At 33.1% G+C, this 15,686-nt stretch overlaps 1 protein-coding gene across 1 annotated transcript; it reads left to right on the top strand.

Moving 5' to 3' along the window:
* The first annotated feature begins 351 nt into the window (after positions 1 to 351).
* On the top strand, positions 352 to 14,550 carry LOC149800623 (acetylcholine receptor subunit alpha-type acr-16-like). The gene is made up of 5 exons (XM_089954211.1): positions 352 to 480; positions 7,175 to 7,219; positions 11,315 to 11,424; positions 12,270 to 12,805; positions 13,814 to 14,550. The coding sequence occupies exons 1-5, from the start codon at positions 352 to 354 to the stop codon at positions 14,437 to 14,439; spliced, it is 1,446 nt and encodes a 481-aa protein (XP_089810337.1). The 3' UTR covers positions 14,440 to 14,550.
* The last annotated feature ends 1,136 nt before the right edge of the window (positions 14,551 to 15,686 follow it).

A 15,686-nucleotide genomic window follows, 5' to 3' on the forward strand; every position in this document is an offset into this window, starting at 1 on the left:
ATGTACAAGGTACACGTTAATATGATATATTCACTTTCTTATTATGAAGTATGAGTTTAGGTGTATGCTTCCAAAACATACACCGTAATCTCGTTATCTTTTTGTTGACGCCAAGTGAAATGTTCCTGATGATTTAACAATTGAGCATAGTGCGTAAGCAAGAAATCCTTGCACTAAGCCCACAACAGGTGCATCTAAAGGTTTGTAAGATGCAAGGAATCTTTATCCTCCACAGGTAGCTGTCTTTCATTGCTTCCAGAGATCAGAAGTCTACATGACAGCCGGCAGTATAACATAACGTATCTTGTTCAGTCTTCGATTCTACCGGATGTAGCAAGCAGCCATGATAGGATGCCAGACGAGCAGAGACTGCTGAGGTATATAATAAAGAGTTACGAAAGATCTGTACGGCCAGTTAGGAACGCGTCCACTCCGGTTCGGATAAGGATGGGTCTAACCATGACGCAGATCTTCGATATGGTAAGTAGAAATAGGTGCTGCATGAATTGTTTCAATCTTTAAAATAGATCAAATTTGCATGCACAATTTAAAATGAGAAAGGAAACTACAATATTGTCTTGCGTTACATTTACCAAAATTTAGATATTATGCCTTTAAACCAACCTATCAAAAAAAATATATTCTCATTCCAAGACCGCATAGATCACACTACAGGTGACCGGGTTGATATTACTCCTAAAAAAATTTAAGAACACACAGCAACTATTCGACTTTTTGCCGATAAGTGCTTTTCTGTTATGGAAAACACGTATAGTCTTCTCCCTATTAAAACGTAGAACGGACTTAGGGTCATTGTTGGCATATAATGTAATGTTTGTTTAGGATACAACTTGAATAAAGAAGAGTTTACTAGTCGTCTGAACTGAACAGCGTAAATGATGTCGAGAAATCTTAATCCAATGCTAATCTTAATGAAAGCATTCATAAATTGAAACCGAATTTTTTCTCACTATATCCATAGCAAACTTCAAAGCAAAATATGTCAAGCAAGAATTGAAGCAGGTATATATTTTATTATTGTTTTATTCTAGTGATCTGGTGTATATATATATATATATATATATATATATATATATATATATATATATATATATATATATATATATATATATATATATATATATATATATATATATATATATATATATATATATATAAGCGAATGTAGGGGTCATGCAGCTAAATTCAATCAAAATCCATATATTGAAAAATAAAAAGAGAAAAGAACACTTCATTCTCGTAGTTATTATAAACTTCCCTTTCATGACACAGTTGAAACCAACATAACATAGTGTTAACGTTTTTTCTGCAAGGAAATGGTACAATGATATAATTAGATTTCTCAAGAAGGCATTTTTTTATATTTAGCAATGACATGTCGCTATGTGAGACATACAGTAAAGAGCCACACATATATCATCCTTACGCATCTTCGGTTTTCTTTTTTGTTTCAAGCTGATATTGATTTGCATGCTTCGTTGGAAGCACACATGTAACCGTTTGATAATTCTTGACAGATTCCAAGAAGAATGAGTTAGTTTCTATATCTAGTTCATATAAATATGACCCTTTAGTCCATTGTATGCATGAAGTTACATCTGGCGGTCACCAGCAAGCGAACAATTATTTCAATACAATGATTCTTTGTTAGCAATTTTATCCAATCCATTTCACATACACAATATTAATTTCCCTCTCCACCTTTATTTGTTAATTTTAAACCTGTAGGTCAGCGCTAAATAACAATGTCTTTGTTGCAAATGTCTATTCGTAACTGAAGCAACGTTCAAACTTTCTATTAAGAATGAGATATGTATTATGAATAAACGTTTCTATATGAATTAGAAATTATTTGAATGTTTCAAATATATATATATATATATATATATATATATATATATATATATATATATATATATATATATATATATATATATATATAAGTACCTTATTCTCTTTGTTCGTATTGTACAAGATTCAGATTTATTGAATATCCTTCTTTAAGTGAATGACGTTTATCACTGCTAAAACAGACTCTTTCAAAAATAATACTTAGTCCCTTATACTCTTGCCAATAAATATGTATCATGCTTGTTCTTAGAAAACAATTAACCCAACATGTGTTCGTTGTCAGCAGTAACAATAGTGAATATACAATTTTGTTTGTCCTTAGCAAAACACTCTCTAGAATGGTTCATCTAATACTGAAACAGGTTTTCCTACAAAACACTTTCTAAAAAAAATCTAATTGCAGCTCAAAATAGAAAATCGTCCGGTGATACACATGAACGTATGTGACTACTGTATATGTTTATTTGTAAACGTTTTGCATCTTGGTATTGCTTCATTCATTATTCTGATAATTAAGCTTGCATTTGTGTCTTCATTGACCTAAACTATAATGTTCTGATTTTCTTAGCTGCTGTCTATCTACGTTATAGATGTACGGTCAACGTGTTGTAAGTGTATGATTTCTTGTGTATATTTGTGCTAACATACCAATTAAGGCGTATGCAATAGTAACTAACGATTCATGGCTTGGGGGGTTATTTTGGGTACTAAAAATCTCGGAACAATGTAGCTCAGTTTTATTTGTTCGAAGTCAAATTACAGTATTATTCTTACTGAAACTTGTAGACAAGTGACTCTAGCGGTAAGGCTCTTTTGGTACCCTTACTACTGAAAAGCATCTATGCTAATCTCTCTGCGAAAGAGAATATTTAATTGTGTGCACACTAAACCGAAATATTAAGTACAAACGCGATAAATTCTGCTATGACATTGCTATCAATTGTTAGAACAAAAGAGTATGTGAATATACAATGTTAGGCAAAGAATGTTACATTTCATTTGATTAAGCACATAAGGAACGGAAATGCCGATACGATCGGTAAGAGGTAATATAGCAACACCGAAAGTCTACAGATGATTGACAGTTGTCAGTGGATCGATTGGATTGTAACAAACAGTTGCCTAATAATGTTCTGAGGCAGAATAAAGTAAATATGTAAAGACTAATCTGTTTCATCAACTATGTTGACGGCCTCTAAATCGAAATTAAATCGAAGTTATACCTTCAACAGCCCTGTATTCAAGATATATTGGCTTTTAAGCATATCAAACAGTTAATAATGTTCGATATATATATATATATATATATATATATATATATATATATATATATATATATATATATATATATATATATATATATAATAGTATATTATTATATCAGAAACGTATATATGCAGTAGCGATGCTGTGTAGGTAAGACTCATCACCATTTATTCACATCTCAAAGTAATAACGACGATCGAGTCTTCCGCGAATCTTACGTTTTATAATTATTTTTAATGTTATTTTCCTTTCTTTCCCAGGTTAACAATACAATGTTACAATAAGATAACATGAAGTGACTGAAATGTTGCTTCAACCTTGTTGTCCGACGACATGATATAACAATCCTATAACCTCCGCAAAACATTCAGGAACTATTGAAAAGATAAAAGAATGAGAGATACTTAGCGTTTGCAAAACACACATGTCCCTCTAGTATCAAATATACAACAAAATAGCAAATTAGAAAACTGAGTATACCCTCAACGCACACAAAGCTTAGTATGTTCTAACCAAAAAATTTCAAAGAGTGTTATTAAAGACTGTAAAAATGCATAACAGCACGATTACTACGTTCAATTTGGCTACCTTAATTGGCTTTTAACTGTAAAAAAAAAATTCAAATAATTAAGTTTGAAAGGTCCATATCAGATAAAATAAAATGTGATACATGGGGGGGGGGGTCCCCTGCAAAATCTAAGTTTTCTTCCATTCGGCCGCCGTCATCAATTTGTACCTTTCGTTTCTTCAAGGACGGTGAGGTGGAATGTCTCTCTATCATGTCTTTAAAATGTGTAGAATGTAGGAGGCAGACTTTAATTGAATAAAAGAAGTTCTTATTTACTATTTGATACTTTGAACAATAAGAATGACTTACTATGACAAATAGACAAAACAAAACAGTACATTGCACAAGTAAGCGCTATCACAAACAGAAAATCTATGACATCACACATGAAAGAAATTGCATCATTTAGATTTCTTAAACATTCAGTATAAAATATCTGACTTGGTTGAGCGCCATGACAGAATCTCCACAGCATACGGTATGGAGATTACCGCCGAAAAAACAAACTAATGACAATCAACACCAAAGGCATCAGTGCAGAGATCCATATCAATGGACAGAAGCTCGAACAGTCTCAAGCTTCAAGTACTTGGGAACAATTGTCACAAATGAGAGCTACAGACCAAAGCTACTTTGTAGGATTGCCCAGACAACAGCAGCAATAACAAGGTTGAGACCAATATGGAGAGAGAAATACATTTGTTCTTGGTTCCAAAATAAAGCTGATGCGCTGGATTTTCATATCCATTTTTTATGTATGCATGTGAAACATAGACGCTCACATCAGACATCAGATCTACAAAGAAGGATTCAAACCTTTGAAATGAGATGCTACCGCAAGATCTTGGACCATGTAGCACACAAATAGGTCCACAGGATCCAACGAACCCTATTAAGACCTCTTGACCACTGTTAAAAAACGCAAACTCAAGTGGTACGGTCATGTCTCAAGATCATCTGGACTTACAAAAACAATCTTGCAAGGCACAGTGCGGGGTTAAAGAAAAAGAGCCAAAAAGCAAAAAGAAGTGAGAAGACAACGGTAAAGAGTGGACAGACATGGGGTTTGGAGAGTCTCAAGGGGCAGTAGAGAACAGGGTCGGATAGATAAAATTTGTTGAAAAATCAATTATGTTGCCCCAACTACGTCTTGGGTTACGGGACTGATAATTATGATGATGAAATATAAAATGAAACAAATATTAATAAGAAGAAACTCGTGAAAATACATGTATTAAGTACGGCAATTATTTCACCCAAACCTAAATCCGGCACCATTTATGATGCGTGTTGACCATTCCAATCTAAATTATTTTGTTTAAAACATTCTTGAATCGTATCGCATATAATACATTTTGGTAGATTTGAAGCTGCGAAAACTAGTTATTTTCCGCCTGCTTCCTGTCTAGCATTTGGAAAACCTAAGTTGTAGATTGTATGGAATTTGCTATTCAATCATGTCACAGTAAAATGTATAACATCTGACCCTAGCCTTTATATATATATTTCATAAGATTTTATTATTTGGTTTTATTTCATCGTGCTTCAACTAATGATCAGTCATGTTGTTTGTTGTTTTGTTTTTCCTTGGGGGGGGGGGGGTAATTCTATGAAAGCTTCATCTGCAACTGAATATTTTATTCTTGTTTCAACTCATCAATTCCACGAGAACGGGATCTGATTGGTGATCTCGAAGCGTTATTTGAGGCGAATTCGAATTCCAGCTGTCACACATACATTTTAGGTGACTTGAATACTTAAATTCTGAAATATGACTAAAGGTGGTGAAGAGCTGTCTATATCTATCTATCTATCTATCTATCTATCTATCTATCTATCTATCTATCTATCTGTCTGTCTGTCTGTCTGTCTGTCTATCTATATATCTATCTATTTATCTATCTATCTATCTATATATCTATCTATATATCTATCTATTTATCTATCTCTATCTATCTATCTATCTATCTATCTATCTATGGAGAGAGAGAGAGAGAACCATTCACTCAACATTTCATGAAATATATCAAACAGAAATAATCTGTTCCATCAAGCAAATATTGACAAATCACGTTAACATACAGAGTATAAAAACGTTTGATCAATAATCAATTATTAATGCTAACAATTATGTTTCCACATTAATATTAAGTACATTTCAAGGCTACTAATATTGCTACTTGCTAATATTCTCCACCAATCAGCTAATATTCTCCAAGCACTATGGTATCTATTATAACCAATCAGCTAATATTCTCCAAGCACTATGATTTCTATTATAACCAATCAGATAATATTCTCCAAGCACTATGATATCTATTATAACCATTCAGCTAATATTCTCCAAGCACTTTGATATTTATTATAACCATTCAGCTAATATTCTCCAATATCTATTATAACATATATAATCTTGACCCATTGTTTTATCAGACATTTAACAGCATCCCAGTCGAACATTTTCCAGAGAGGAATACCATAATGTATGTGTAGAACATGTTTTAAAGGTAATGTAATGAAAATTTGCTATAATGGTCAAAACGAATAATACTGACTTTGTGACAGATCTAACAAACGGAATGCGCAATGTTTCAATATTAGGCAATCTTTTAGCATAGGGAACTAATTTCTTCCAATTTACAAAATCTCCAGTCATTCATAAATCGGGCCTTAGATTTCCTCATGGAAACACAAAAACGATGTCAAGACGTAACATTATTAAGATAGAATGATTCCTAATAACCATGGCTTCCTTTTGCAAATCTGGTATATAGTCATCCATTCCTCATAATGTTTACCCTAAGCACTACGGGGAACACTATTTCAACCGTCTGCCAGGACTTTGTATCTGCATGAAAACACTAGCTTCCCCATAATGAATACATTTTACAAAACACATCAGCTTATGGTAAATGCAAATTACAAAGTAACATATTTGTCATGTATATGAAACTCCTCTTCTCTCTACAGTCAGGCCACGCCATTTCAAACATGTTCGAAAAGGGCTAGTCGATACACAGTGACATATTCACCACTATGTATGATGAGTTCCCTAAATATTTTCGCATATAACGATGTTTGCTTTGTAGCCCAATAATAGATAAGTTACCCAAATTAATTACCAGGTATCTTCATTTCATAAGCAGCGTGTATCATTGCATACATATAATAACAAACACAATAAGAACTGCAACTGTTACTCTTGTTGATAAAGACTATTTTTCTTGCTAACAAATAGATCAACAGTGAAGAAGAATAATACAAAGTAAATGAGTAATACAATTTTTAACAGAGATGCATATTATGTAAAACATACACTCTAGCAAACTGAAATAAATAATAATATATAATTTACAGGGAATTTTAATACATAGAAAAACACGGCTAATCCAAACTATTCGAACAGGAATTCCGAAAGAAATGTACCAGAGTACAAACGTTTGCATAACATGTTCTTTTCCTTTTCAGGACGAGAAGAATCAAGTGCTGGTAACAAACGTTTGGCTTGATCAGGTAGATGTTCCTATTTATCTTGCCAAAAACTGGGTGTATATCGCCACTCTTATCTTACTCTTCCTCTATTCTCTTTCTTCCCTGCCACTGATGCAATCCTGAATGTCACTTCGACTATCCTTAATTGTGGGTTTCGCAGGAAACTTTCTCTTTATTACAGTCTTTTCACAGCCATAGATTAAACGCTTATAACAACCACCCAGAAACAGAACACAAACGCAAAGGGAAGCAAATTTACAACCAAAACTGGAACCATTATGGCACAGACAAAATATAATAATTGGCGGTGATAATATAGATAAATGTAATGTATGTTTCTTATACTCAGTGTCTTGAAAATAGATCTTTAACTTGTCACACATGGGGATGACTCATTATTTCAAGTTCTTCAATTTGTATGTATAAAATGTACGCATTGATCTGTAGAACTACGTAATCTCACAATACTACATTTTCTATTATCACCTAAATTATCTTGATCTTTGAATTGCTGGTTAGTATCAAAATGATTCTGTTTGTACTAAATAAATCCAGTTTATTACGCTTGGTGAGAAGATTTGAAACTTATTTTTAAAATACTTGTACATACACTATAATATGTGGACTTTGTCAAAGTGAAATAACTTTTGATAATCACTTCCGAAATGAATAAGTAATTTTCATATTCATCAGAAAGTCGAATCAAAGAAAAAGATTCAATTTTGAGCTCTGTCCCGTGAAAGGGACGTCCACACACAATGATAAAGCAAAAACTAAAGTTTTAACAATTTATTCATGGATAAGTATTAATATTTACACTATTGGGTCATACAAGTTATGCGTATTCTAATGATAATGACACTTGAAAACTAACCTAGCAAATTCACTGAATATGGATAAAATAAACAAACCCAGAAATGTCATTCAACATGGATAAAATATTAACAGAATCTGTGGATACGGATTATTTAGTTTAGTGGTATAAGATACAAAAATGCAAAGTTCATAAGAAATAAAACAATATTATACAGTAGTTTATTTTACATGTATCTATTCAAAATACAATTACAAAAATCTCACTAAAAATGTTTATAGCTTGTGCCAGTATTTAACGAAACTTGAAATGGTTCATGATGTAACAACATCACATTTTATTTCTGGCAACCATGAAAAGAAGGCAGATAATTACAAAGAAAGACCTGCTTGGACCTCTATCATGTAAACATAAATAGTTTTCCAATTATATAAGCTTTATTAGAGACATAACTGATATCCTATAACGTTACATTTTTACTTAGTTTTCCAGTGGTCTGAAAAAGATATGATCATACAGTTTATAAGAATAACTGAGAGATCATGCTATCTAAAAAGGTTCTTTCTTTGAGTCAGTATTTGTTATTATAGTATTCCGGTGAGCAAGAGGACGAACAGATATAATTCTTGCCATATACCATTGGATATGTAGTATTAGAATGGGAAAAAAATCAGCAGTTAAACAATTAACACGATAAGAAAATACAGTGCCTAGGGAAGACAAAACTGTAAAAGCCAGTATTCTTACAAACAAATTTTATAATTGTCTGGAAATCAGCAAGCAATGACAATAACCAGGAGTGTAGGAACGTAGTATGGATTTCGGACTTGGGCTAATATGTAGATTTGTGGAGATTGAAACATAAACTGACATTTCCCAATCATGGAAACAAAGAAAGCACCTTTGTTGCCAATAATCAAATTCATCTGGAGATATGCTATTTTGTGAAAACAAGAAGGAAATAACTCAACCATCGCTGATCTAACTCCAAAATGAACTTTTTCACCATCTTCTATCTTCTTCCTTTTTTAAAATATCTTTCGTCTTTCACTGAGTTCTGAAATTGATTCAGAAAGCCCACCTTTGCTGGGGCTGAAGTTTGTGTTTGAACTATTCTGTTGTACAGCCTATGAACGGACAACATTATTTGGATGTTATTATCCATACGGAAGGACCAGTGGTGCACCTGTCACATGAAAAAAGTTATGGCAGAACGTAGTTCGAGATAGAAGAGTATTACCTATCTATCTATCTATCTATCTATCTATCTATCCTGGCAAGGCAGGGTATCAAATATTCAGCCTCTCACTGTGGGTTCCAGTCTGTGAATACAATTGTAAATTGTTGAAAGAGACTGTATGTGAGACTTGACTATAATTGGGAAAGTACAGACCGAAAGCGTTAAGAACATGCATAAATAATTCCAAAATATAAAGCCAACTTTGGTCACTTAAATATTGATTTACCACTATTGACAAATGCTTGGGAAGTAGAAAATGGAGCGAAGCAAAGATGTGATGAATGGTTTGGCAATCATTGTCTACAGAAAATTATTTGCCAAAAAATACAGGGACAAAATATCACTATTTTCCATCCACCAGTTTGCGTGGTTGAGATCTCCCACCCCTCTCCCATGAAACCAAACTTCATTGCAATATGTTTATTCGTGGTAATTTGTTCCAACTCTAAACTAAAGAAAAAAGCAGACTCAGTTTATTTGTATATTTGATGTATACACTTGATCAGCATTTAATTTATTACATGATTGTCTTCAAAGGGAAGACAGTTGTGGCAAAAAAATAAAAGGAAACCATAGCAGGAAGTTTGTAATTTTTACCTCCTGACTTAATAGCCAATAGTTCAGTTACCAACAGTGTCTTCTTTCTCTCTATATATTGCAAAGGAACTGATCCAGATGTTTTGGGTCTAAATAAATGTAATAAATAATTTTTGTATTATAATTCATATATGAAACATACTTTTTGTGCGATGTAAAGAAAGTGGACGTTTGAAACTTTAATTTTAATTTTAGCAAGCACAAGGGTAGAATATGTTAATGGATCAACAATTTCTTACTTATCTAAAACTACTTTGATTACAGTTCAAAGCACTAACATCATAAAAATGGCAACCTGCCAGCCACTAAGTATGAAAGATGAGCAATTTACCTGATCATTTCTACATTCAGGTCTTTAAATCCCTATGAACAGTTTAACATCTGATACGTAATATCTATGGGAGAGTCCTTAATCCGACCTTACAGTTTTCTCCATATAGAAGCTGAATATCACATAAAAATATGTATACCGTACACACGACTAAATAGAGAAATGAGAACAAATGTTACCTGAAATTTTACATATATGCAACTGTCACGAAAAAGTTGTTTATAAAGATAAATGATATGACACGAGGAGGTAAAGACATATCCAAATGCTGTCTTTTCTGACGGTATGATTATCAAAGAAATGCCATTTTACTGTAAAAAGTAAGACTTTGTTCCAGTCACTGACAACTTGTTGAATGCAATATACATTTTATAAAGATAAATGGAGTAATTGTTCTAAACATTTCTATTCATATGATATTGAGGTTTTGTGCGAGCACTATGCTTGCCTTATTACTCCCCATTACTACCCGGTAAGAGAGAAAGAGAGGGAACGAGTTTATTTCTAATGCGAACAATTGTACATTTATCTAAGTTCTCTAGTGTAAATTAAAGACTCTGTCACGTTAATGCAAAGACATTAATCATGTCCTGGCATAATGTCGAGTACCTCCATCCCAACTCACAGTAAAACATACAGACGCACTCAAATTAGGAGACCTTTAGCTTTTCGCGCTTTCTCTTGCAGTTTGCATTTTCGCTTAGGCAGAAATTTAAATTAGCATCATTTGAAACGTAACCTGTGACCATTTATGTCTTGATTTGTTATCATGCAATAGTTCAAAACAAGAAAATCATTTATTTGGTCACGAGAGGTTTTCTTAGCAGTTCGTGAATATAATTTTTAAAGTAAAGCGGTCCCTACCTTTAATGCATTTTATGTCAAATATTTGGCAATTATTTGACCCAAGCTTTTTGTGCATCATTTTAAATTATAAGTCGATACATAAAATTAACTTCATTATCATTAAAAAAAATAATGACACCTTGCACTTGTGTGCCGTTAATGGTATACAATTCTTGCTGCAATCAGAACGTATTATATTTGTTATGATATTGGTCACTATGTTAACTAAATATTTCTACTGATGAGACGGTCACAGTTGTCGTACATTTTCCCTTTTCCCTTTTCCAGGAGTGGGACGATGAATTCCTTACGTGGAATCCACAAAATTTCTCAAACATCAGCATGCTGAGGATCCCGTGCGATAAGATATGGCTCCCAGACATTGTTCTATACAACAAGTGAGTGAGCATTTGAACCTGAAATACGCAATAACATCACTGTGTGTAAACTACGTCTCCAGTTATCAATTTGTCCCTTCTTTAAGCTATACGTTCTTAAGTTGCCTATATTTACCTATAAACCGCAGTAAATATTATCTGATTCTCCCATAAATTAATGCATCCGTGCCTCGCTTTTTCCTTTACTGTCAATTCTTCAAGGAATTTAACAACCAATCATCTGCTCATTTACGTAATCTATTAACAAATGTAAACGCTTGTATGTTCTACTTACTTGCATGCATATATATTGAGAGAAAAGATTAATGTCCTGATCGCAGCAAAGTAAAGAAGCTGCAATGAGGGGGAATTATATTAAACTAGCCTTATAAATTATTTAGGATAACGTTCCATAAATGACAAAGGCGTGAAAACTATTGCAAATCAGAAGAATAGCATTTCAAACTCATTTATGCTAATTATATTAATTAAATTAACTTAAGACGACTACGAATATATATATATATATATATATATATATATATATATATATATATATATATATATATATATATATATATATATATATATATATATATATATATATATATATATATATATATAACAATCTCTTTCTTACATGTGCAGTTGTAATGTCCACTGCTTCTAGTTTAGTAATTCCAAGTAGCAGATTTATTTTAAAATGTGTGCACGGCAAGTAGTCATAGATTATGAATATATATATATATATATATATATATATATATATATATATATATATATATATATATATATATATATATATATATATATATATATATATTGATAGCCACAATAAAATCCTGCATCAAGTTCTTCTCATGTAGTGCTGCAGAGTACACAGATGGTTTGATGCCTGCTAATGCCATGGTACATCACACAGGAAACATATTCTGGCCGGTCCCCACCAAGTTGCAAAGCTCATGCAAGGTAGATGTAACCTACTTTCCGTTTGATGAGCAGGTCTGCAAGCTAAAGTTCGGTTCCTGGACGTACGATGGGTTTCAGGTTGATATCACTAACAGGACCTCCGAGGTGGACCTCAGTAACTATGTGAACAACGGAGAATGGGAGCTGTTGGGAATCAAAATCGTCCGGAATGTGGTTTACTATGCATGCTGTCCGGAGCCATTCCCAGATGTGACGTTTTTTGTTCACATTAGAAGACGGATTCTCTATTACATGTACAATGTCATATTTCCCTGCATCATGATGTCAGCGCTAACGTTGCTCGTGTTTTGTCTTCCGCCTGATTCAGGGGAGAAAATAGCTCTTGGGATAACAGTTCTTCTGGCATTTTCCGTCTTCATGCTGGCAGTGGCAGAAAACCTGCCAGAAACTTCAGAATTCGTCCCTCTGATAAGTGAGTCTAATGTCTTCTCTTGTTATTTTTATATCCGTGTCATCAAATAATCACCTGTTGCATAAATGTGGCATACGTCTTGAACAAGGAGAATCACCATTATTCTCTCCTTCTAAATCATTACTCTGTTGATTCGGACACCTTTTTTATTTTTGCAATATTTGTCATTTGAATACAAATAAAAACAGTACAAATCGGAATAACATCATTCGTTGTAATCGGGATACAGATAATGTGTACTATGAACATGATGACTATCAAGAACAAATATTATTGTTATCCTAATTGTCAAAGTATATAAATATGGACATGACTATCACTAACATATGTCATTCTCATCTTAAGTGTCATACTGTATAAGTGTGGACATTATGATTGACATGAACGATAAAGCATATCCATTACTGCTTCGTCAAGTCATAAAACGTCAGAGAAGAAAACTGTTTTTCACACTAATCAAAATGTACTGAACGACAATTTGAAATGAGCAAATACAATACCATGGCAGAATTCTTATAATGTTTTCAAAGTATATGCAATAACTATTAAAGATATTTTATGCTCAGTAATCATTAAACTACCTATATTCTGATTCATGTAACTCATTTGGAAAGTGGTTCTCAAAATGTATCTGAAATGTCATAGGAGAACCATTTATACAGGAACGCCATTTACCAAACTTGATTTTGCTTACGATGTTATAAGGAAGAGAACATTATCGACTTTTACTTAGGTCGATAAGAGAGCAACTTAATGCTGGTGATTAATACATTATGTTCTCCTTATTTATACAATGGGAAGCGGCACAAGCACTAGCTACCTTAAAATGTCATATCTAATGTAAATTATACCAATGATGCACTTTCAATATTGCATATTCTCACTAAAACCGCAGATTCAGGTATGCCACAAACATAATCAGAATCTTCATTTTTGTAGTGGATGAACTGTTTGCATTATTGTAAAACAAGATTAGCGACGCTTGAAATTGTCCTTTGTTCATTTCAGGCATTTACCTGACAATAGTCATGGCTTTGACATCCATATCCGTGATAATGACAGTGTTTGTTCTCAATCTTCACCATCGTGGTCCCTGTAAACAGCAAGTTCCTCGTTGGATCAGGGATGTCTTCATAAACAAAATGTCAACTCTTATGTGCCTGAGTTCAGAACGAGATTACCCGCGCTACTACAGTGACGAGGATAAATTCATCAAAAACATATCTTTAAAAATAACTCTAGACAATATTCAGCACGCCCTCCAAAACGAGTTGCAAATGGAAAACGGAACAAAAGATAGTACTGTAAATGATAATACAAGCACGCTTTTGCAAAGTGTGCAAAGCAAACCAGAATGCATATCGCCTCATCAGACCGAAACACATAAGCGTCCCAAGAAACGGTCCACCTCTCTACGTAGAACTAACGAGGAAATATTGCAGTCTTTGAAAAAAATTCTAGAGAAGCACGAGAAAGAGGACAGGGATTATGAAGTTATTCAAGAATGGAGACGCGTAGCTCAGGTTGTGGACCGAATATTGTTTTGGATTTTCTTCATTGGGACTCTAACATCAACATTAGCAGTTCTTGTGATCGCTCCAGCTACTAGAACCATGCCTACTTATCCTAAGTGATTACAGAAAATTATCCAACTGGTCTTCTGATGTTGTTTATAAATACCGATTTTCTTTTTTATGCTAGTTTTAGCATTAGTCTTTGAAAATAAACTTCAAAATGAATCACAATCAGTTTTTCGAACTCGTAGTTCAAAAACAGGATGTCAAAAAGCAACCAAACAAAACGAAACAAACTCCTTCCCAGCCGGATAATATATTCACTATTATTCAGCTGTGGTTGATTGAGCTGTTTGACTATACTGCATAAAGCAGTATTATAACCTTACAAAGGTAACACATTAAAATGATGATACCAACTTTTTATCGAAGAGTCAGGCTCGGAATGCTTCATGCTATTTTGCTATTAAAGTGGTAGCAAATGATAAGAATCAACATGTACGATATCTGTTGAGAAGCAGAACATCTTGAGCGCTTGTTGGCTTTTTCCTTGTCACGTAGTCACCCAATATCTTACAACTGGTTTGGTTTAAAGACATCTATGTCTTACTTGTGTTCCTACAATATTAGTCATGACATAGCAGACCTTGTATTTTATAGAAGAAATGCATGATGATTAGTGTAATAACAGTTTCGTATTAAGTAAGGATCATGAAGATATTCGTTTATATTGTCGTTGTGAGATAGTTCAAGGTAAAGGACGACACAAAATTGTAACATCAAAAGTTCTCTCAACTTGAAAAAATATTTAGGCGTTAATTAGCGTATTGAAAGGACACAGTTCAATACTAAAGAGTCATATATTCTTGCAACTCTTACGTAATTGCAATTATCAATATATAAAAATGTAGATGTAATATTTTCGTAGACAACATGTAGCACCATGTTCATAAAGGATTTTATTTTTTATGTTGCATTGAACCACGTAAGTAGGGTAATTGTATTATTGCATGTACTACCCATAAATGTGGTAATTTTAGCATTGCTTTTACTACGCATAAGAATGTTTTTTATTAAAGTTTTATTATTGCTTCTGCGACATGTAACTAGGGTAATTTTAGTATTGCTTGTACTACCAATAAGGAGGGTAATTTTATTAAACTTTTATTATTGCTTGTGCGACATGTAACTAGGGTAATTTTAAAATTACTTGTCTTGCGCGTACGTTGAGTAATTTTATTATTGCTTGTAATATGCGTACGTAGGGTAATTTTAATATTGCTTCTGCTACACGTATGTGCGGTAATTTTACTATTTTTGTTATACACCTTCTGTCTATTATAATAATCTTTAATTGTCATTTTGAC

This window comes from Sinohyriopsis cumingii, chromosome 4, assembly GCF_028554795.1.
Source record: "Sinohyriopsis cumingii isolate HCF-2022 chromosome 4, ASM2855479v2, whole genome shotgun sequence".
NCBI classification, from domain to species: Eukaryota; Metazoa; Mollusca; class Bivalvia; order Unionida; family Unionidae; genus Sinohyriopsis; species Sinohyriopsis cumingii.